We start from the raw sequence: 23,690 nt of genomic DNA, 5'->3' as shown, positions 1-23,690 counted from the left end.
TACGTAATTAAGGAATTCTGAATTAATCCAGAAAGGATAAGTGGTATTATAATTTAATGGGAACCCATTCTTTGCATTTTTCGTTGAAAAATAAAGGGTCGATACCATAAAATAAAAAAAACCTCAAATTGTTACGCTTATAACAAATTTATCGAAAACTAGCTTTTTGACCACAAAAAATCCCAAACTAATACACTTTTGATAAATTTACCTCAAACTAATTTTTTTACCGCTAAAAACCCCCTAATGCGGTATACCTATGACAAATTTACCCTTCGTTAGTTTTCATTAAGTAAGTTAATACTACGAAAAATTTCAAATTGATATATCTGTGATAAACGATGGCAAAAACCTCAAACTAGTACACCCATCAACCGCCACGTATGACCTAACTCCGCAATTTGATAGTAAAACTTAACAAAAACTAACGAATGGTAAATTTTTCGTAAGTGTACGAGTTTGGAATTTTTTTATCAAAAAATTATTTTTGAGGAAATTTATTATAAAAGTACCAGTTTGAAATTTTTCGTGATCTTAGTCTATCAATTAACCATATTAGAACAAACTTTCCTTTGATTACGCTTAGCATACACCTTTATTGGGTAGGTTCAATGAATCAATCCATCAACCTAGTGGCGGAGTCAAAAGGATGAATTAAATAGTAGACAGCGATATAAGGAATGTTAATTTTGGCATCAATGTATTTTCTAACATAGTGAAATCAAAGTTACCACGTTGAATGATGAAAACAAATAATTCCCATTGGAAAATGATGGTTGATCTCGATTCATCTGAATTAGTTCAATTGGATTGGTAGATTTTTACAGCATGTACACATAAATATAAATTTCAAATGTGAGGTTATGCGTACATGAATGTACGAGATCTGTGCACTTCTGCCAAAATATGTCGAACTTTGGCTTATGTATTATTTTCCTTTAATATTGAGGAGGGGTGTGAGTTGATAATCTGAAAAAGTGTGCACCAAAATTCAGAGTTACGAGATTACCGCAGCCCTTGGCTTTGTGCATCGCATAGAATGTAAATAAATAGATAGGTAGGTAATTTCCATTTGGTAGCGATGTTTGATGGAAAATGAGCATAATCTGCTGATAAGAACTTGAAAATGGAGCGATCTAAAGGGAAGTTTCCCAATTTTGGATGCCATAAAGTTCTAAGCTTTTAAATGGAAGCTATTCTAAGAAACAAACTTCTTTTCATTTTGTTTGCAATATGATCCCATTTTCGGCTTTTACTATCGGGATAATCGCCTTTGAACAAAAGATTAAATGATTATCCGAATAATTTTTATAACAACCGGAGAAGTCAACATTTACCCAGAAATAAAAAAAGGTCGGGACACAAATCGAGCCGAAAATTTAGGCCAATCACGACACCCATCCATTCAATTAATAATAGAGTATAAACTATTAGGTTGATCATTTTCTTAGATTGAAAATAACGAAACGTGCGACATTTATATTATGCGATTGCTCGGACGACACGATCCTCCGATATAACCTAAAAACCTCTTCGATGTATCATATTCGAACCTCCACAAGTTATCCTATGTCTATTTCTTTCATCCGGCGCTCGAAAATGTACATGATATGCAATATGTATACTGTGAATCAAATCGCTCGAGGATTTAAGAAAAGAGGGGAAAATGTCAATCTCCTATTCATCGCTTTTAATCTCCATTTCGAAAATCCTCATCTTTACTAAGATGAAGCAACGGTGCCTAAAAGACTCAATTGCCCTTTATCCATGTCTAACCATAACGTTGAGAGTTTGACAAAAGGTGAAAATTTGGTGCTTTGACCGCACGTTGTTTGACTAAACGGTTTAATTAGCTGAAAACAACGAAGACCCGTGAAGATTCGATTTCGCGATCACCCTTTTTCCTCCTTGCAATCTCGATTCTTCGGAATGTATGGGAATTTGATTAGTGACTAATGACCATCCGATTAAAATTGATAGCCCAATTATTATATAAATAAATCATAATCATAAAAAGAGAATATTCGCATTTTCTCCGGACAATTTCCTTTGCAATTTTTCTGCAATCCCGAAGCATGGTCAATTTTTTTCCTCGACACACGTGGCAGCATGTGATTCGCCTCCATGAGATGTTTTGTTAAATGTTTGAGGACCGGGTGGGGACCACCCTTCTGTCAGCCGGGAGGGTTGATGCTGACAACTCAACTTGGCCACGTGGAAAGGCTCCCGCCTGACTTGTCCACCCCAATCCACCGTTCATTTGTCTGCCTCCAAAGCTCCCCTAGTTTCAGATGGAAGCAAAAAATAATATAAGTTAAAATATATATATAGCTTTTTCATCGGTGCCAACTTTGGTTATTTAATATTCAAAATAAAAGGAAAAATAAAAAGACATAATCTTGTCGATCATAACTTTGGTAATATGATTTGGATTTACGCAAATGATGTACTAAATATGATTTCTTAGTTTGTTAAAAAGATCCTTGTTAATAAAATCTATTTATTTACCTCTGACAATTAAAGGTAGACGGTTACAAGATCGGGACAAGTTCCATATAGAAGCTGAAACCTACGATGTTCGGATCGATTCTTCAATTATTAAAACCTAAAACTTAGTCTACATATCATGGAACCTAAAACTTGCACCGTCACAGGTTACAAAATCGATTACATGTTCCACATGTATCTTTAATTAAACAATTACGGTGAATCATCATTTCTAATAACTACCATTTGTTATTACAATCCATTAACCACAACTCATATTTAGACAATTGAAGAATATTGAATATTAACAAAGTTAAAGTCTTACTCATAAATATCATTAAAAATGAAAGCTCATATTGGTAATTCCAGATTACATACATATTATCGAACTCTATGAAATACTATTGTATCACGCAAAAACATAGCACAAGAAAATAGAAAGTCTGCTTGTCGAACGTACCTTTATGCTCCCATAGATTCAATCTTTCGATTTTTATTTCTATCTCGAAACCACGCTCACCCCTACCGACAACAACCTAATCGTGTGTTATGAAGATCATATCTTCATTATTGCGATATATTAAAGTAAATAATGTCATAAAAAGAAAAAAGGAAAAAAAAAGAAATACATGTGATTTTGTGTTAGCCACTGACTAGGGCACGCACTAAGCACAAGAGTCCAAAACAAATATCGTAAGCAGTGACAAAATCGGAGTCCAGCATGTGGGCGACGGCCACGCACGCACCCCACTTGCCCGCCCTCCACGTGTACCGCCCACGTGTTTTCCAGAACCCTCTCCCTCCTCCTCCCTCCACGTGCCCCCCGGACAACCCCTCTCGCCCGCCCTATATAATCTCGCCCTTCCCTTCCGTCCTAAGTTTCAACGATCCGACCTCCGCTATCCTCCGTGTGTAGCAGAGATACAGTGAGGAAGACTTCACAAGCACGAGAGAGAGAGAGAGAGAGAGCGAGAGAGATGACGGTGGATATGCAGCTGCCGCCGGGGTTCAGGTTCCACCCGACGGACGAGGAGCTGGTGATGCACTACCTGGTCCGGCGCTGCCGCTCGCAGCCGATCACCGTCCCCATCGTCGCCGAGCTCGACCTCTACAAACACGACCCCTGGGACCTCCCCGGTACATATGCCTGATAATTAGAAAACAAAAGAGAACGTCCGCATAAATTGCCAAATTTTAGGAATTTTTGTTTCGTTTTTGCCTGATTTTCTAAACGGCGTCGTGGATTATTCTGAGTGCAGCCCTGGCGCCGTACGGAGAGAAGGAGTGGTACTTCTTCTCGCCCCGGGACCGGAAGTACCCGAACGGGTCGAGGCCGAACCGGGCGGCGGGGACCGGGTACTGGAAGGCGACCGGGGCGGACAAGCCGATCGGGAGCCCGAAGCCGGTCGGGATCAAGAAGGCCCTGGTGTTCTACGCGGGGAAGGCCCCGAGGGGGGACAAGACCAACTGGATCATGCATGAGTACCGGCTCGCCGACGTGGACAGAACCGTCCGCAAGAAGAACAGCTTGAGGGTATGTCCCTCTCCCTTTTTTTTTTTTTTTTTTTTTTTTTTGGTCCGTTTTTCTTTTTTTGGGTTATTCGGTCGTGTCTCCGAGGGGTACAAACGTACATTCACCGTAGAGTGCCATTTAGGATTCAGATCATTTCGGTAACCTCTCGGGTTATGTTAGGCCTGGCGGAAGTATGCTTTTCGAAATACATGTTGGCTTTCTGACAAAAAAAAAATTTACATTTTGGCTTAGACCACACAAAAAAAAAAAAAAAACATGTTGGCGTCATGCGTGACGTCATCGCAACGGGGCTTCGGTCAAATCTCACCCCCCACCCACATGAGCCGAGCCGAGCCGAGCCGAGCCGTCCTCTCCTCATGTCTCGCACGAATGATGTGGTGGCGAGACCAAACGGTATCGATGGGTAAAAAAAAAAAAAAACGTGTGTTTTATGGGTGAGACTGAGAGTGCGGTCAAATGAAATGGATGGATGAACGTGTTTAACTTTCGTGAGCGTCAAGGCATTTGACGGATATTTTCAAACCATGGGAACATACCGTACGACCAAAGGTCGGTTTTTTTTAACGCGTGGGCTGCGGGATTCCTTCTTATCTCCATAGTCACGTCACGGGTGACGACAACGGTGTGCGAAAGTGAAAGTTGAATATTTCTTCAGATCATGTTGACCGGGGTTTATTATTTTAATCCGATTGGTCTTCGTTAAATTTTTTTTTTTTTTATATGGCAGCTTGATGACTGGGTGTTGTGCCGCATATACAACAAAAAGGGTACGATCGAGAAACAGCCGCCCCACGTGCAGCCGCCGCCCCCGGTTCCCCACTCTCTGGGCCCCACGGCCACCGACAGCTTCATGGAGTACGAGGACAAGAAGCCGCCAGTCCTGTCGGCATGCGCAGCGATGCCGGCGCTGCCCCCGCCGCCCCTGCCACAGCACGCGGGGCCGCTGAGTGACTTGGTGCACTTTGACACGTCGGACTCGGTGCCGAGGCTGCACACGGACTCGAGCTGCTCCGAGCATGTGGTGACGCCGGAGCTCGCGTGCGAGGTCCAGAGCGAGCCCCGGTGGAAGACCGACTGGGAGAGCATCCTTGATTTCGGCGGAGGCAGCTACGGGGTCTCGGCCCCTGCAGGGTTTGGTAGCGGCAGTCAGATGTCACCACTGCAGGACATGTTCATGTACCTGCAGAAGCCATTTTGAATTCCAACCACGGGTTGTACCGAGCCAAATTGGCAGAGGACGCGGCGGTAGCACGAGACTGCGAGTCCATGAGTGCACCAGTGCGGGCGCGTCGGGGAGATGATTAAGTTTGATCGGAGTCCGGGAGATGATTAGTTCGATCGGACAGTGATGTTTGGGCCTTGGATGTAGCTGCAGATTTAGCCGTTAGCTTGTGCAGATCGTCTGTATATTTGTGTTTCGTGTGTGCATACAAAATCATTAGCCCTTATGAATGAACGCTCCCCCATTGAAAATCTCTTACGCAGGATGGTCATGTCATTTCCTACTGCTGAGAAAAAGTACTTTGGTTTCTTCTTATGAGCACAAAATCCAAGGCTCGAGAGAAAATGCGAGGCGACAGAATTTGAATCTAACGACCGATGATGGAGATCTCTTTGAAACACAATTTACTTTAATCTTTAGTACGACGTGAGCTGCTCCAATTTTTCGAAAGAAGCAAAGTATCAGAGCAGTGTGTTCAGGACCAGTGCAGTATCGATTTGCAACCATCCTTGTATATTTTTTACTGTTGAGAGCTACTCCACTGAACAAAAAGCACCACAAGATATGATCCAATTAAACATTGCATGCCATGGGTAATAGAACTCTGATAAATGTTAGTAGGGCCAAGGGTGGAAACGAGTTGAACCTATGGCGTATCTACTTCACGGCAGCAACCAGCGCAGCACGAGCGTGCGTGAAAGAGGCAATGACCGATCCCAGCTGCAATTTATCGTTGCATCCGAAGCTCAACCTGTACCTGCAGTATAGCCGGGTTTTAAAGATGTGAGATGAACCGCGAATGTCGAACCAAACCACATGTACCAGCAATTTGAAGCACGCCAAAGCATAAGCTTTCATCTACCCGTCAGGAGAGTCGGACATTAATCTTTACGTATTCCCTGCTTTTAATTTGTAATTTTCAGTAACACAAGCGTCTGGCTAATGGAAAGAAGGAAATCTGGAAGGCCTAAACAGGATCACGATTCCGTCGGGTGGTTCCCTTCTATGGATGCCATGTTAACTCCAGTCCATAGCATAGCAGATTAAACCAACCACAATGCACTATAACATAGATGAGATGCTACAGCTGACAGCTGCTACCTATACTGCTTATCAGGATTGGACATACAAAAGAACAAAACTACTCTACCAACTGAAGCATGACACTCTTAGGCTGGGACGCAGTAGAATGTACTACAATATGTGATGCTCGATAAAAATGAGCAACAGAAGTGCTTGCCAAAATGTAAATCAGTGAAATTCAGGCAAAGAAGATAACACTAGTTGGTTGAATAAAGAACAAGCAGTACCCTATTCAACTTTAAGGAACACTTTGTCCTTCAGTTTCTGTAAATCTATAACAGGTCGTGTAAATGAACTGGTGTTTATGGTATCATGATTATGCTTATCTACATTAGTTTAAGATCGATATACACCATGTGAGACATGCTCCATAAGAATTTTAATGCTTTTACATGCTGATTGTTGTAAATGTTCCTGTAAGTCCAATCTTTTACTCCTGTAGCAACCAAAACATAAATCATAAGATGCAAAAGATGAGGGAACCATACTCAATGTCTGCTAAATCATTAATCAACTGGACACGAACATCTGATGGCATCTTGATTTTAAATACAAACCTACAAGAAAGAAGCCTCTGGATGTCAAGATTCATTGGCAGAGCGGAGAAAATATCCTTTGAAAGCCACACAGAACTTACATTGTCACTTCCCTAACGATGTCCAACACGGCCAAACCTTTCCTTGTCTTAATATCAGATATTCCTATACATAGATACCAAAAGCAAAATAAGTTAACATGATAAAAAACAAATATTCCCACTACAAGTATTATGTAACACAAAGGTGGCATTAACCTACGTCTCAAACTCGTAGCAAAAGATTCATTTAGAAGCCAATAAGATATTTGCTCAATGTCTTTGGGCAGTGGATTTCCAGTACAGAGGTAGACAGCTTCCTCTGTTATTTGTTGAGAAGCCATATGCGTCGACTGCACAGAAGATAAGGGTCCAAAAATTTCTTTTATCCAGGGACAGAAGCATGAGAGATGCACCGATGGAGAAAGGCACCAAAACAAAACTTCAGCAGTTAACGTCATCTTTCCTTGTTTAGCATCATTATGATGCTACATTTAAAGGATGACAACATGAAATGTCAAATAAAAATCCAACAGCAATCATCACGCATCACCACAAGGAATCAGCTTTACATTGCCAGAGCATTGTAAAAGCAGGTAGCGGAACAACAGAACCATAAGCTGGTATAACATGAAGCATACAGTCGACACAAGGTGCGATTTATTACTTATTCCATAATATATGCTTTTCCAAAGTCAAGCAAAAGAGGTTGAAGAAATTTAAAAAAAAAAGGTGCAGTTTGTGTTTTTGCATTCACCTATGTCAAAGTGAGTGATATAACATGCTTACTCATACTTGAAACTTGAGGTACAACAGCAGCAAATATTCACCGCATAAACATTAGAACAGAAGCAGGGTTCACTACCAAACACTGTCCAACATCAAACCATCCCCGAATAATGTAGGTGACGATAAACCTAGATAGTTCAGATAAACGAGCACAACTAAAATAACATGCACACTGAGAGGTAAGCAGAACAACTGAGAGTGTTTCTTTGTGTAGATACAGGACACAAAAAGGCTTTTCAAAAACAACCTCATGGATTGAAATGTGGATGTGACAAGCAAAGGTATAAAAAATCTATCCTTTTGAACAACCAAGGTAAAAACAACCAATCATGAGCGTCTACCATCAGATGCATTGTTCCACTGAGTACATTTCTAGACAGTAAGTTCCTAAATGTTGAAAAATATATCTGAACGGCAAATCCACAAGTCATGGACAAGTCTAGACTATAACCTGCAGGATGTTCAAAGCCTTTCTCATGTCACCGTTGCTGAGTCGTACAAGTGCCTCCAAGCCACTCTCAGTTACATCAAGCCTATCAAAAGAATAGTTATCGTCATAAATCAAAGGCCTCAGCTTTGGAAGTAATTAACCTAAACCCCAACACATCGATCAGCTGTTTTCTTTTCACACAGGCCCTATCCATGAATCCCCTAGATGCATCGTCATTTTTCAGTGAACACAAGGAACGGTTTAGCATTTTTTATGCAGACTTCCTTCATGAGTGAAAAGTTAAAATAACTTGGACATTTAAGAAAAATTTAATGAGTCCATCCAATGAAACACACTCATATGAAAAACTCTTTCTAGGGAATAGATAAGATATGAAAAAGGGAGAAGGACTTTAAGCTAAGCCATAGCATTAATAATCTGCTTTCAAAAGTCAATCGAAAATGTTTTGGCTGAAAATCCTATATCTACTACACAGTCTCATAGAACACGTGAAAGGCAAGAAAAAGGGCAATTGAGCAAAGACAAAGTTACCCCTCAGCTGCTATGACATGTTTAAGTCGATCTGCAACATAGATGCGATCGAGAGGAGCAAATCTGAATCTGGTACATCTAGATTGTAAAGCTGGAATGATCTTGTTGACATGATTACAGATCAGAGCAAACCTAGTGTGCTTTGTGTATTTCTCAATCACTACACATGGGAACAAAACAAGTCAAGTTAACTATGCAAATTGTAAATTCACTCGTGTTGGAAGCAATGATCAGCTCATAGTCTTCAGACCTCTGCGCAGTGCAAATTGGGCATCCTTTGTCATGGCATCAGCCTCGTCCAGCAGCACCAACTTCACAGAGGACTTAGCACTGCAAGATTAACCAACACATGCATAGAGTATCAGATGACCATGATATAGGTAGTAGTCTCGAGAACAAACTTGAAACAATGCCAGGACAAATGATCAAGCAAAGCATATGCAATTGGTACTGGAACATAACACCTGAGTTGTCTTTGTCTAGATTCTAGACAAGGACTTTACAAAGACAGTCAGGAACTTCAAAGCAACTGGGTCATTCAGTAGTGAAAGAGTTCAGAAGAGCAAACATATTATTATGCTCCACAAACTAGAATGAAGACTGCAGTTGCAATACATAGTTCTAAGCCATCTCTGGCAACAAAGAACATATAAGTGCTTTCTTTGAAAAATGAATAAAAACTAAGCCAAACAACAAATAGACTCTAATTCACAGTCACACTCTTGGGCTCTAGTGTTAAGAGTATAAGCTCCAAGATCCCGGCTGCAAGCAATAGAAACTAATTTCCGACATCAGCTCAGCCTCAGCCTCATTGATCTCACTTGAACAGAGCTTTTCTGCAACTTTGGTAAAGTTAGATGCGGATGCAATAACCGTTAACTGTCATGTACACCATATCCGCACCAACACTCTCCAAAACCTCAGAAAAGTCATCAGTAAGTCTGCATTCTAGCCAGAAATGTCTAACTTTTGTTTTTCGAAGGGCCTCACATCAACTCCAGGTTATTTTTTCTACCAATGGCACTCATCTATCTTTGGAAAGAGGGAAACCATCTCGAGCAAGTTCTTTCATTCTTCTGTTCACGCAAGTTTTTCTTCATACTGCCTTCACTTTTTCCCAGCTCACAATATGACACAATACCCTTTCATAGCATACTTGCATACCTGCAGACATCTTAGGGTTCAACTTCGCCTATTGCAGTTCATATTACAAAGCTGATACAATAATGCAGCACTCCAAAGTTAGATATCTGCTTCTTCTTTCCACCTTCGATACACAACTCGCATCCTCCCAGTCATTTTTCTCATAGGCATCTCTTGGCACTTCATTTGTCTGCCAGCACCAACTCAACAAAATGCAGCGCAATATATTTGCTTCAGACCTACTTATTTTAAGCGTGATTAGGGAACTACTTGGTTCATAAAAACAACTGGTTCACAGTTGTGCAAACTTTCACAACTTACACTGAAATGCTACATAGAGAGCATCAACACATCCATACAAGTCCTCAAGATCCAAAGTCTTACTCTTCAGCAGTTGGGAATATTGAGTTGATGTGCCACTGTTTCTCTAATAATGGTGCTCCAAAGATGCCAGCTTGAACTTATGACAGCATGATAAGGCAGAGTGCAGGAACATGCACAAGTATATAAGAGATCTAAATGAAGTGAAATGTTAAAGGTACTGCAAACAAAAGATCATTTCCTGACTCTAGGAATAGATAAAGATGAAAAAAGTTCAAAATCACAAGTGAGTGAATTTTTTCTACATGTGAGGAAGAGTACCGACCACAGTTCCAAGGGGCCAAAAAGCCAGTAATTAAACTAGTTATCTCGAAGAGTACAGGTTGTAGCAGCAAATCGAAATTCATAGTTACCCAAATGAGAAGCTCTGAGTGCTAGCAAAGTCTTGAATCTGCTGCCGCACAACATCGATGCCTCTGTCATCAGATGCATTCAACTCCAAGATCATATTGTGATACTGTGCTCCATAAAGCTTGCGAGCCACTGCCAGTATGGTCGAGGTTTTGCCCGTGCCAGGAGGGCCATACAGCAATAGATGTGGCAACCTGTTCTCACTCGTCAACCTATCAACTGCTCGAAACATCCAACACCCCATATAAGAACAAGTGAAATCTCAAAACTAAAGAATTAAGACTCCAAATCACATAGAACGCATCATATTAAAGAGCTCAAGTCGAAATTCCCTAATTAGACACCAACTTTACCCTAACACCGAACAGGATATGAATGAACCAATACAACGAAAACCGAATTGACCAAACCCCTCAAATAGGGATGAAAGAAGACTAATTTTTTTTCCTCTTTCTCCAGCGTTTTTTCAGAAACAAAGGGGAAAATCAGAGCGAAACCGGAAATAAACCGCAGTCGAGAACAGAAGGAACGCGAGAGAGAGAGAGAGAGAGAGAGAGAGAGAGAAGAGACGCACTGGTGTCCACAATGTCGCGATGAGCGGCGACATCGGCGAGCGACTGAGGTCGGTACTTCTCGACCCACGGCGTGGCCTTGCCATCCGGTGAAGTGCCGGAGACGACGACGCTTTTGCCCTTGTCCGACTTCGGAGGGTGGTCGTGGTTGTTGTTTTCTTCGTCGCCGTCGATGTCCATGAGAGAGACCACCTCCGTCGTCATTCTTCAGGTTCTTACCGGTCGGGTCAAGTGGGGGCGTTCGCTGGTCTTTCGATGAGGCTACTGAAGGGACTGAGGAGGGAAGGTTTTTCTCAGACCCAATGTCCAGGCTCCAGAGTTGAAATGGCGCCAATGAAATTTCGTGGGGTTTCTCTGATTTTCTGTCATTTCCATATTTTCCCTTCTCTTTCTCTTTCTTTTTCTTTTGGGCAAAAAAAACATCGTATACAAATTAATTTAATTAAACTACCTTTAAACACCAATTAAGTCTAGAATCAAGAATGAATTACTACCTCTAACCATCTTTTTCAGTGCAAATTCATTAGTAGTCACTTTCCTGTCTTAGTTTCATTTAGGAACAAGTACAATTAGGAATAAATGCGCCGAAAGTCCTAAAACTTATCACGAAAATATAATTGAGCCTAAAACTTTTAAAAAGTATAATCAAGTTCCTACGTGGGTCCATGGAACCGATCCTACTGACTACTGAGCACCAGCATCAATTGAAAAAGATTGTACACGAGTGGACCGATGAAGTCATTGTAATGAGATAAAGAGATGGCATATGCGTTGGTGGTGCACTTGCTAATTTGTTCGACAAATTCATAGAAAAAATTACCTCTATTTCGAAATGAGAAGTAAAATTGCGGAGGCACAACCTGTATTTTTGTAGTGAGAAGTTAAATCGCCTCTAAGACCAAACCCAAATACATGGAACAAAATCATCCAACAAGATAAATTTGCTTTTGGGATGGTGTCACGTGCATGGGTGAGTTGCACTGGAAAGTGACGTGATTGAGAGAAATAACTAAAATAATATGTGTGTATGTCAAACAGGTGGGTCAGATCGTATTTAAGTCGGATCATAATCCAATCCATATTGATCCATTTAACGTGCTTTGACCAATTTTTCACACAATACAAATTTTATGACTCACAACCAACCCAACCCTTACCCGATCTAACCTTTATAATTTACATACTTATATATTTAATTAAATCATGAAATATTGATTTTATAAAATTAAAAAAAAAGAGGAAAATTTGTTTCGCTCACCATCTACCACCGGCGGTGGGCGGGGAGGAGGTGGCGCCGGGGGCAAATGGATGGTAGGTTGCATTATAACGTCAAGGGGTTGCAGTTGTAGGCAATGGGGGTGGATCGTGACGAGGATTTATTGCCTGCTCCTGGATAGTCGCTGATCTCCATCTCCATCCTTCCCTTCACTTCGTAAGTCGTCCCTCGTCCTTCCATCGACTGTCCACCATCCTGCGCATCATCATCATCGTCATCATCAGAATACAAGTCACAGAGAGAGAGAGAGATGGCCTCTCACCAGAGGAAGCGATTCCAGTTCTGGCCCTTCCGGGAGTGATTTGATTTCGTTGCTCGACCTCAAGCTTCCTATCGAACAGAAAAATGAACATTGATACCTATGATTCAAAAGAACACGAGAAGAAAGAAACATATCAAATCGGACTCATAGAACACGAAAGACCGCCTCGCTTACAAGTTGCAGGCAAGCGGCAACGAAGGGCAGGCGGCGGCGGGGGGTGGTGATTTACAAGTAAATAAAAGTGACATTGCGAAATTATAGGTCACGAATCGAAAATGGGTCGGGTTAAAACCCATATTTAACTTATTTTTAAAATTTGTTGAACCCATATTTGATCCAAACGAATAAAAACGGATTAAAAAGTGAGTTAAAGATCCATGTTGACATGATCTTGTTGGTCCAAGTGGGTGGTTTCCACCTAGAATCGGTAACCGAACCAGTATCCGCCGGCTCGAGATTGGTACTTGGTGGGAACCACCCAAAATGAGCCGATTGGGTGCGGTCCGGTCCGATTCGGATGAATCTCGATTTTTTTCTCACCCCTATACTAATTCAATTATCATACTACACCGTTACAATAGCAAATAGCATCTTCTACCTCGCAAAATGCCTTTTGCTCTCTCGCTGCTCGGCTACGATAGATTACAAAGGGCCTCTTGAGTAACTGTCAATACTAGACGACATAAGTCATCTCCATAAATAAAAAATTTGGAAGGACAACATTTGGAATTCTATACAAAGATTCAGCACTAGATCGGCAAAATAAAAACTTTGGCACTGAACTGGCATATGTACATTGGGTAATTCCCCCCATATCTCAACCAAATCAATCTAATCTCAGGTCATCATATTTGATTGCTACATAATTTATCACAAGATAAATCTAACTTGTATTAAATTTCCCATGCCTTGGCGTCAACCCTTATTTTAAATAAAAATAATGGAGGGATTTCGACAGAAAAATTACCAAAAAAGTACTTTTCAATCGTGCCAATTCAATCCTAAATTTTTTTTCCTCATACCAAAAAAAGAAAATCATTATCGATTCAGTCCTAAATTTTTTACGGTTATTCCAATTAAGTCCATCCAGTCAATGGCTCAATTGCAACAGATTTAGACTTTTTTTTGATAATTTTTCCGATTTCAGGTGATGAAAAAAATGATTGAATATTCGTTTTCTTTATACTTATATTTTTTTTTTTTGGGGAAAAAGCTGATATGAAAATATCGAGGAGAACGACCTTCTCTCGTCTTTCTTCAACGGATTTTGCTAAACAAAGGCCTCTTATTCCGGCTCGCGTATGCTTGGCCTCGCAATCCTTTTGCATGCTCTCTTCCCTCTCTCATGGTTGATCATTCGGACGCCGTCCGCATACCGAAACTCGGCTGCATTCCGGACATCTCCAGAGCCTACAAATGCCTCAGAGCCAAATGGAGTCCCGATAAGCGCTCATCTCCCAGCCGGATCGCAGCTGGACACGAGCCCAAGGCCGTCGAAGCCGCCGCCTCCGCAGATCCGCCCCCGAGCCGCGTCATCAGAGCGAATCCGACCTCCGCATCCCTTAGACAGCACGACGAGGTGCGCTTTCGTTCTCGTGTTTTTTGTCACAGGATCCGAATTGATGTCGCGATACACGAGTTATGTGCTCGCTAGGCAAAGATCGATATTACGTGGTATAAGGATAGATTCTGAGTAAAATTACTACATGAAAAATGGATACGGATATGAACATGATAATTGTTGTTTAAACAATTTGTGATGATCGGAAAGAATGATCTCGTTAGGCAGTCCATTAGAATTCTCTTTGACATGTAGCGGCTATGAATCCCAGGTACTTGGTTCCATCCATCTACAAGAAGGTAACATGAATGGAATCCACAGCTACAGATATAGTCACCGGAACGGCATCCACGACGAGGAGCCGAAGAGCCCTAGGGGAGGATGCTTCGGGCACCGGAGAGAGAACTGCTTCGCCTCCGTGCCGTCCCCGCTCTCGAGAAGCGCGAGCCGGAGGAGCCAACCGCCGGCGACGCGCTCCTCCTCTCCCTTCAGGAGCGTGAGCCGGAGGAGCACCGATTCCGCGACGTTCGTCCTGACCTCGCTCTCGAGGAGCTCGAGCCGGATGAGCTCCACACCAATCATGTTCTCCAACTCGACCGGGATGCTGAAACCTCCGGCGATCGAGAGGACCTTGGAGTGCACCCTGGAGGAGTTGTGCTACGGTTGCATGAAGAAGATCAAGGTGACGAGAGACGTCCTTACGAATACTGGGTATGTTCTCGATATTTTTCTCAGTGTATAATTCTTTTGTTTGGGGAATTTTTTCACGAAGACAACTGAAAAATTCTTAATGAACATAGTTTGTTTAGCAAGACCCAATGTTACCTTAAAGACAGCAAGGTGTAATTTTTATCACACGATGAATTGTTGGTTATTATTTGCAGGCAAATAATTCAAGAAGAAGAACTGCTCACGATAAAAGTGAAGGCGGGATGGAAAAGAGGGACCAAAATAACATTCCAAGGCATGGGGAACGAGCGGCCCGGGGTCCAACCGGCCGACATAACCTTCGTCATCGCGGAGAAAAAGCACGGCCTGTTCCGAAGAGAAGGCGACGACTTGGAATTGGCGATCGAGATCCCGCTGGTGAAGGCCCTGACCGGGTGCGACCTCTCGGTCCCTCTGTTGGGCGGCGAGAGCCTGGATCTCATGGTGGACGAGATCGTGTACCCGGGTTTTGAGAAGGTCATCATGGGGCAAGGCATGCCCGTGTCGAAGGAGCAAGGCCGGCGAGGCAACTTGAAGGTTGTTTTCCTAGTGGAGTTCCCGACGGACTTAACCGACGACCAGCGAGCCGAGGTCGTCGGCGTTTTGGAAGGGTCGGTCTGAAGGAGAGTCTCAGTTTTGCCACAGCTCTCTCTCTCTCTTTATTTAGCAATCGCTGCCTGTTTTGTTGTAGAAATTATAGAGCTAAGGGACTTGGTTTAGTTGTGTAGTCTTTACAATAGAAGTCTTAAGTCAGGCATTGCAATAGTTCTTGTAGAGCCGAAGTTGTTGCTCGGCTAGAGAATGAGGGAAGTTTTTAGAAATTGTTTGGGTTTTCTTTCGTGTCAAAGTTCGTGCATGAGTAACTTCCCTCCTACTAATGTTTTCCGTTTCTTTTCCTCACTATTTTTCAACACTACGAGGAAAGCCATTGCATAATTTGTAGGCCATATCAATCCATCATAGAGCTAGAGCCTGCATAGGCTGCGTGGAAAATCTAATTTGATTTTTCGCGTTACTGTTTGTTCCTAAAATTGATGACGTAGACGCTGGTCGTTCTACGTCGTACGGTCGGGACTAATCTTAACAATTTGTAATTTATAAATGGTCAAAATTTTAGAAAATTTTCTTTTTTCTTTTCCCTCCGCCACGACTTGCCAACGATTGCCACAGGCGAGCTTGAGCTCACCGGCTTCTCCCGTGTCTATGGCCGGTTGCCAAGCTGCCGCCCGGTGCCAAGGCCCCGTGGCCAGTGAAGGAAGGAGGAAAAAAGGAAAAGAAATAAATGAGATAAGAAAAAAAACGAAAAAGAAACTATTAAAAACTAAATGATTCAAACAAAATTTGGCCACGATGGATCCGGGCAAAGGCGCCAAGGACCTGGGGTTCGACGTCGATATTATTAGGCTTGGCATCCCAAGCACGGGCACTAGTGTTACGGGCCGAACCTCGATGGACCCACTAGTGGCGACCAATGTCTCGAGCACGGTCTAGTGCGGGCCAAGGCACCAAAGTCTCAAGCCCTATCTCAATGAATCAGACACTAGGTGCTAGCGACTCGGCCCCGCTGCCAAGAGGTTGAGAGGAGCGTTGGGTTCCCATGACCAAGCATAGAATTTCAGGTCCAAGCATGAATAATGTTTTCCAATTTCTTAAAGAAGAAATCATTTTCATGAATTTAAGCTTTGATAGGAAAACCTGGTTGATGGAAAATATTTTATGAATTTTTCAATGTTTAGTTCATGAAAAATAAATGCATCAAGAATAACATTTTTTGTCAAGGAAAAAAATGCCTTCAAAAGTGAGGAAAATGATTTTCTCTTTTTGAAAAGAGGAAATTATTTTCATCATCTTTCCTCCGTGGATTCCTTTATATTCCTTTCTTTTTATTTTTTTTCTTTTCCTTTCTCCTTCTTCCTCCTTCTTCCTTTGCCGGCCGCGGGCCTCGGCGATCGCTGGCGACCTAGCGACCGACCATGACATTGGCTAGCGAGCTCGAGACTCGCCGAATCTGTCAAGGTGGAGCCTCGCTTGAGACCGGTAAGGCTCGAGCTCGACGCCTTCCATTGCCTGCAGAGAGAATAGAAAAAAAGTAAAATGCAAAAAGACAAATAGGAAAATAACAAATTGAAATTTTTTTGAATAAAAGAAATAAAAACTAAGTATTAGAAAAGTTCACATAGGAAAATCAAATCCAACTTTTCATACCAAATGACAGGAGATATTTTCTAGGTCTTTTTCAAAAATTAGCAAAAAACTGGAAAAGTATTGTCATTTTCCTAGAAAATAACTTTCGAGAAAATATCTTTAGAAACATTACATTTTTTTGCAAAACGAATGGAGCCTAAGGCCGGCGACCGGCACACGAAAAAAGAAAATAAAAAAGATTAAAAATAATCGAAAAAGAAAACGAATGTGAAATTGTATAGGGAGGAAAGAGAAGAGAAAATGATTTCCTCTTTTAAAAGAGGAAATCATTTTCCTCGCTTTTGGAGGTGTTTTTTTCTATTGATGGAAGAGGTTTTCTTAATTAGTTTATTTCTGTAAATCGAACGTCGGAAAATTTATAAAATATTTTCTTAAAAGTTATTTTCCACGAAACAAACAGAACCTAAGTTAAAAGAGTTTTTCGAAATACAAATTGTGTTCGCTAAAATTGTAAATTAAAAGTCCATTGTAAAGCAACTTAAAAGTCAGTGGTAGATTTGGACTTGGTTTAAATTGTTTATACAACATCAAGTATCTTTTCCAGAGAATGACGGTTGCTTGTGTAAGTATCAACAAAGGTGTCAAATTAATTACAATCGACGAATTCTTTGTTATGTGTCAAAAAATATTGATTTCTTTCCATGTTGATAAATTTGAATTCGTATTAGTAAGTGTCAAGACACCCGTTAATTAAAAGAATGACCAGTGACTTTCTTTCCAAGAAACTCGTTGGTAATTTACCAACACTTTTATAAAATTACCAATATTTTCATAATTTGCATAATTACCAAATTTTACTTACACCGCTTTGAATTTAACTATTATTATATAAAATTACTTCCTAAATTAGATTGGCTAACCAATTTTTCTTATATTAAATTACCAGTTAGTTTGGGTTACTAATTTTTATTTGTATTTGATAGAAACCCATTAAATTAAATAACTCAATTGTTCAATTACTAATCGAAATTACTGTGACTCACCAACTTTTTATCTTATGAAATTACGACCTAGTATTGGGTCTCATTTGAGATACTTATTGGAATTTTTTTGTTTTTTGTTTTAATTTGCTCACCCTTATTTACACACTTTTATTTGTATTTATGAGTAATGCTTTATATTTAATAATTTTTTTTGGAAAAAAAAATCTTAAGTAGAGTGGGTTACTAACTTTTTCATTATCAAGTTACCAACTACTCTTGTGTACAAGTTCTTTTCTGATTTACATAGTAAGTTTATTTCTCTTTTAATTGCTAACTTTTCTCTATCTTTTACCAAGTTTTGTCTATCTTTCTTGATGACATTTTAAATTCACCAACTGTTGTAAGTAATCATTGACATCATTGTAAATGACTCATCAAATTACTGTCGATTAAGTTACCAACTATTTAGTAAGAAAGACAAATAAAAATTGGTAACTTATAGAAAAATTACTCGCTTTAAGTAAATAAATAAATTGCGATAACTAACTCAAATGAAGGTTGGAAAGTAAATGGAAACTAGTTGGCAACCTAATGAAATGAAAGTTGATAATCAACAAAAATATTGCTAAATTTATGTAAGATAAACTCAAGACTTTTGGTAAATTAAATAATTAAATAAACATTAGTAAGTAATTCAAATAACAGTTGGTAACTTAAGTGGAGAACAGTTGGAGGTTGGGAGTTTCATATGATAGTTGGCAAATTTAAGTAAGAAAGGTAAAGAAAAGTCGGTAAAAGATAACGGAAATAAATTTTTTTGTCAAAGACAAAATAAGTCGAAAAAAACATGGATAACTTACTCAAAGAAAATTTGGTAAGCAAAACTATTTGGTAACACACTTCATTCTTTATAATTTTCTAAAAAAGATTATTAATATAATGGATTGTCAAGTAAAGCAAATTGCTGAAAATAATTGCGCCCATTAATGGCAAAAAATAAAGATTGCTTTTGTATGGTAACAATTACCATATAATATAAGACTAAAATAGGCAAGTCTTATTTGATTGCAATAATCGGAGATTTGATTCCGATTCTAAAAGAGGAGAAATATATACATTCCCTTTGTCAGAACAAAACATAAGTTCCGAAGCAATAATACTCTCCAAAAACTCTTTGTGGTTTTCTCTTGAAGAACGAGCGATGGTCGGATCCGGATTCTCTCTTACCTGCGTCTTGGGACTCTTAATTTATTGCAATCGAGGTATATTCGTTCTACGTAATATACTTCTTCGATCAATGATTCAAGTTGATTTAGGGCATGTTATTTTCGGCCATTTCCATTGCGTATGCTATTGGGATTGGTTCCTTCACAAACAAAAGTGGGTAACTTAACTAAAACTTTGTTAAATTTTAAAAAAGGTTAATACCACAAAAAATCCCAAATCGATACACCCATGCCATATTTACTCCAAACAAATCCCAATCCTTAGGTTTTCGGGGCATTGGATTCTCACTAATATTTGCATTATCCTTTGGTGTAACCGGTTAATCCTTACCTTAGGACCAAATTCACTGTAATTTGAGGTAAACGTGATACAGGTGTATCATTTCGGGGTAAATGTGGCACCGACATACTAATTTGTGGGTTATTATATAAAAATTAGTTTGGAGTAAATGTGGTAGAAGATACTAGTTTTTATGGTTTTTATGACACAGAAATTAGTTTGGTGGTAAATGTTGCACGAGTGTACCAATTTAGGATCTTCGATGCTGGTATTAGCCCTTCATAAAAACAATATGAGCAACCCAAATTGGGATTGATAAACCAAAAGTAGTGGTAACTTAATGAAAGAAAAGCTAGTAAGTTATTTGAACAGAGGTTGGTAAACTCATATGGAGATGATATCTTCAATCACGGGCTTTGAGTTATGTGTATGCCAGATCACTCAACTAAAGATTCATCTAAAAAAGAATTGGTAAATTTAAGGGATTTGTCAAATCAAATAAAATTTTGTGAAAAATGAGTTGGTAAGTTCGTAAGCTGCAAATAAAAAAAAATGAAAAATTCACCAAATGTCGGAAAGTGACGAACAAATTAACGAAAAAGCAAGTGACCGTGAGTTCTTTTTCTTTTCCTGCAACCGTTTTTTGACGCTTGCCAATTTTTTTTCGAAAGTATAACTGCATGAAGAAAACCCAAATTTTAGGGGCGGAATATTAGAATCGTCCTTCTCTTAAGTTCAATAATTTGTCTGGTTTTCTGCTATGATGGACAATCATTCTAACGATAAGTGATTGAACGTTGCTTTAATGACAACGGAACTTGTCCGAGAGAATATGGTTATCCGTATGTGGTGCTTGGCATGGAAAATGACAAACAAAGACAAGGAATCTGTCTGGATGCTTTGCGTTCACACTCTCGTAGAAAAAATTGTCAAAAAAAGTCTTCAACCTTTCATATTTTTATTAATTTAGTCTTAAACATTTTCACTTTATACCGATTAAGTTCTATTCCTCAGAAATCGCTGACGTGGACATCAACCGTCCTACGTGGCACTCCCGACGCTGACGTGAATAATATTTAATAATTTTTATTTGAAAAAATCTATTTTTTTTTCTATCTTTACCTTGCTAGCTTCAAGGCCGGCGACCCCGGCAGGATTAGGGCCGGCGGCGACGCCCGTTGGTCATTGTGCAGGGGCCGACGACCCTTGCCGGGCCTATTCTTGAAGGGGTCGCCGGCCTTGAAGCTAGCAAACCCAAAAATCCAAAAAATAAAAATAGAGTTTTTTAAATAAAAAATTATTAAAAATTGTCTTTAGCATCCACGTCGGCGATTTTCGGCGAATAGAACTGAATCGGCACAAAGTGAAAATGTTTAAAACTGAATCGGCAAACTTAAAAAGTTTAGGATTGAATTAGATAAAAATGTGAAAGGTTTAAGACTTTTTTAACAACTTTCCCTTCTCCTTATCCGTATGTCGTGTTTGGTATGGAAAATGACAAACGAAGCCAAGGAATCTGTCTGGATGCTTTGCGTTCACACTTTCGTCGTTGACAAACAACCCACGAAAGTTGCGCCATAGGATAGTTATTTCAGAAATTATAGAAAAGCTTCGAGTGACTTAAAACTGTAGAATTAACTTTGCGAGAAGTCGAATCAACCGTGGAATAAAAGCTTGTGCTCCAGAGTTCGCCGCCCATATTCGCACCACGCAAGTACTGCCTACACGGGGTAAGATGGCGCTCGGAGCTTTTTCTTTTCCTTTTTTAAGGATGGCATGACGCTTCGGCCCGTCAAAATCGTCGTGGTAAGAGATTTCCTATCTTATGCATAGAAAAGTATTAAAAAAGTCATAAATTTATTGTATTGATATCAACTCGATCTTAAACAGTTTCAATTAGATCAAATTAGTCATAAACCTTTTTTTCTCATATCGTACTAATGCGATAGATACCACGAAAAATCTCAAACTGTTATACATGTGACAAATATACCCCCAAACTATTTTTTTGACCACGAAAAATCTCAAACCGATATATCTGTGACAAATTTAGCTCAAACTGCTTTTTTTATCACGTAAAATCTCAAACCGATACATCTACTGGTAAATTTATCTCATGCTATTTTTTTTTATAACAAAAAACCCTAAACTAGTACACTTGTGATAAATTTACTCAAACCGGTACATTGTGACAAATTTACCCAAACTTGTACATTTGTGCCAAATTTACCTTTCGTTAGTTTTCGTTAAATTGAATTAATACCACGAAAAATCTCAAATTGATACAAATGTGATAAACAAAGAGGAAAAACAGTAAATATGTATACCCATCAATTATCACGTGTTATCTAACCCAGCAATTTAACGGTAAGATTTAACAAAAGCTAACAGACGATAAATTTATCACAAGTGTATTGGTTTGGGGTAAATTTATCACATGTGTACCAATTTCGAATTTTTGATGATCATAAAAATAGTTAAGGGTAAATTTGTCACAAACGTACAAGTTTGTGGCTTTTTTGTGATAAAAATAATAATTTTAGGTAAATTTGCCATAGATGTATCAATTTAGAGTTTTTCGTGATATTAATCCTAACTTTTTTTTTTTTTTTGTACTTTTTCAATCATCTTCTGTTGGCCAAACACGGTCTTAATGTAGACGGTCGGATTTCGCACGACGAAACTATGGTGCGATATATCATCGAGGCCGGACCACGAGCCTGGCGACCCATGAAGGCGTGGAATCCTAATTGGGGCTTTGAAGATTAGATGCCTCAAATATTTCAAGGTGGACACAATGGTATTGACTACTTGGGGGGGCTTGCGAACGTGCTTACGCGATCGGAGTAGGTGGTTCGGCTTTTTTTTGGCATTTTTTGACCATCACATGAGCCTCGACACCCCTGGCTTAAACAAATCCCCACTTCCTACACGGAGTCGTCATCTTCAAAGCTAAAATAATATTTAGCATTCAAAAGCTGAAATAGAAAGATGCCAATTTTTATGACTAGGCCCAAGGAAATTTCTCGAATGAAACTTTATCTGTTTTCCGGAGATCGCGGTGTTGACTAGGCCCATCGAATGGGTAGGTCGGATAAAAAATTATCCGGACCGTAATAAATTCATTTAACCCGTTTTGACTCATTTTCACGTATTACAAATCTAATGACTAGACCCATTAAATGCGTGGGCGGGATCCGCTTTAGGGTGATCCAAATAAATCAATTTAACCCGTTTTGACCCATTTGGATGCAATGCAAATATAGTGGCCTGTACTCGATCCATATTCCCGAAATACTTTCATAATTTGATGTGAGAATGCGGTGTGGGATAGAATGAGAGCAAGAGAGAATGAAGAGAGTTATAGAAGTGGGTTGTGATTAAGGAAGTTGTAAATCCATGTGCGGCTCATTTAACACCCACGTTATATTTAAAAATAATATTTATTTAATAAAACTAACTCGTATAATAAATCAGCTCACCATATATAGTGTCAAGAATTGATTTATGACTTATTTTGATAGATCTAATATTGACTTCATAAGACATCAGTCAACTATGTAATACATCGTGCTCTAAACGCTCAAAGCTCGTATCTGCATGATGCAAGAAGCTCTACAAACACACGGTATAAGGCTAGGAGCTTTTTCTAGGGCGGCGAGACGCTTTGCACGACAAGAGCGCCGTGGCTCGTTTTCATCTTCAAACTAAAGGAACGAGACGCCAATCGTCAGGTGACGAGACGTTTCCTCGCTTCGGATCCGCCAAACACGGCCATAGCATCGACGGTCGGATTTCGCGCGACGAGACGCTCGTTCGGGACATGACCGACGCCGCTTAGCACGAGCCTGGTGATTGACGAAGGCGTGGAATCGTAGCTTACTAACCAGGACTTCAAGATTAGATCAGCGTGTCTTCTAGAGACAGGATAAGGACAAATAAGAACCCGTGGACATATCGGCTCGCTCTCCGTCCAACACTGGGCTCAAGCTCAACCTCAAGATCGAAGACGAAAACGATTATCGTAAATAAATGGAAATATTTTTTTTATTAAAAAATAAAATTTTAAATTATTTATTTTTTGCCAAATAAACACATGCTAAATCGAAAAATCATTTTGACCAAAAAAAA

General features: G+C 39.9%; 3 protein-coding genes across 3 annotated transcripts; 2 read left to right on the top strand and 1 right to left on the bottom strand.

The window, feature by feature from the left end:
- Positions 1 to 3,365: 3,365 nt before the first annotated feature.
- LOC115751462 (NAC domain-containing protein 2) lies at positions 3,366 to 5,351 on the top strand. Its single transcript, XM_030689381.2, has 3 exons — positions 3,366 to 3,624; positions 3,747 to 4,021; positions 4,749 to 5,351. Exons 1-3 carry the CDS (start codon positions 3,465 to 3,467, stop codon positions 5,217 to 5,219), a joined length of 906 nt encoding a protein of 301 aa, XP_030545241.1. The 5' UTR covers positions 3,366 to 3,464; the 3' UTR covers positions 5,220 to 5,351.
- A 366-nt stretch (positions 5,352 to 5,717) lies between these two features.
- On the bottom strand, positions 5,718 to 11,455 carry LOC115751461 (replication factor C subunit 3). The gene is made up of 9 exons (XM_030689380.2): positions 11,121 to 11,455; positions 10,549 to 10,765; positions 8,922 to 9,001; positions 8,672 to 8,831; positions 8,141 to 8,222; positions 7,124 to 7,253; positions 6,964 to 7,027; positions 6,815 to 6,883; positions 5,718 to 6,000 (listed from the first exon to the last, which is right to left on the bottom strand). Exons 1-9 carry the CDS (start codon positions 11,320 to 11,322, stop codon positions 5,901 to 5,903), a joined length of 1,104 nt encoding a protein of 367 aa, XP_030545240.1. The 5' UTR covers positions 11,323 to 11,455; the 3' UTR covers positions 5,718 to 5,900.
- Positions 11,456 to 13,997: 2,542 nt separating this feature from the next.
- On the top strand, positions 13,998 to 15,638 carry LOC115751421 (dnaJ homolog subfamily B member 1-like). Its single transcript, XM_030689331.2, has 3 exons — positions 13,998 to 14,235; positions 14,489 to 14,928; positions 15,102 to 15,638. The coding sequence occupies exons 1-3, from the start codon at positions 14,002 to 14,004 to the stop codon at positions 15,544 to 15,546; spliced, it is 1,119 nt and encodes a 372-aa protein (XP_030545191.1). The 5' UTR covers positions 13,998 to 14,001; the 3' UTR covers positions 15,547 to 15,638.
- Positions 15,639 to 23,690: the final 8,052 nt, after the last annotated feature.

This window comes from Rhodamnia argentea, chromosome 2 (genome assembly GCF_020921035.1).
Source record: "Rhodamnia argentea isolate NSW1041297 chromosome 2, ASM2092103v1, whole genome shotgun sequence".
In the NCBI taxonomy this organism is placed as follows: domain Eukaryota; kingdom Viridiplantae; phylum Streptophyta; class Magnoliopsida; order Myrtales; family Myrtaceae; genus Rhodamnia; species Rhodamnia argentea.
Note: the sequence above shows the minus strand (reverse complement) of the source record. Positions and strands in the feature narration are given on the sequence as shown.

Coding starts and splice junctions, on each gene's coding strand:
- LOC115751462 (XM_030689381.2), top strand. CDS start 3,465: ATGACGGTGGATATGCAGCTGCCGCCGGGGTTCAGGTTCCACCCGACG. Junction 3,625..3,746: donor CGACCCCTGGGACCTCCCCG/GTACATATGCCT, acceptor TTCTGAGTGCAG/CCCTGGCGCCGTACGGAGAG. Junction 4,022..4,748: donor GCAAGAAGAACAGCTTGAGG/GTATGTCCCTCT, acceptor TTTATATGGCAG/CTTGATGACTGGGTGTTGTG.
- LOC115751421 (XM_030689331.2), top strand. CDS start 14,002: ATGGTTGATCATTCGGACGCCGTCCGCATACCGAAACTCGGCTGCATT. Junction 14,236..14,488: donor CCCTTAGACAGCACGACGAG/GTGCGCTTTCGT, acceptor TATGAATCCCAG/GTACTTGGTTCCATCCATCT. Junction 14,929..15,101: donor GACGTCCTTACGAATACTGG/GTATGTTCTCGA, acceptor TATTATTTGCAG/GCAAATAATTCAAGAAGAAG.
- LOC115751461 (XM_030689380.2), bottom strand. CDS start 11,322: ATGACGACGGAGGTGGTCTCTCTCATGGACATCGACGGCGACGAAGAA. Junction 10,766..11,120: donor TCGCGACATTGTGGACACCA/GTGCGTCTCTTC, acceptor TGTTTCGAGCAG/TTGATAGGTTGACGAGTGAG. Junction 7,254..8,140: donor AGGCTTTGAACATCCTGCAG/GTTATAGTCTAG, acceptor TCTTCTGTGCAG/TCGACGCATATGGCTTCTCA.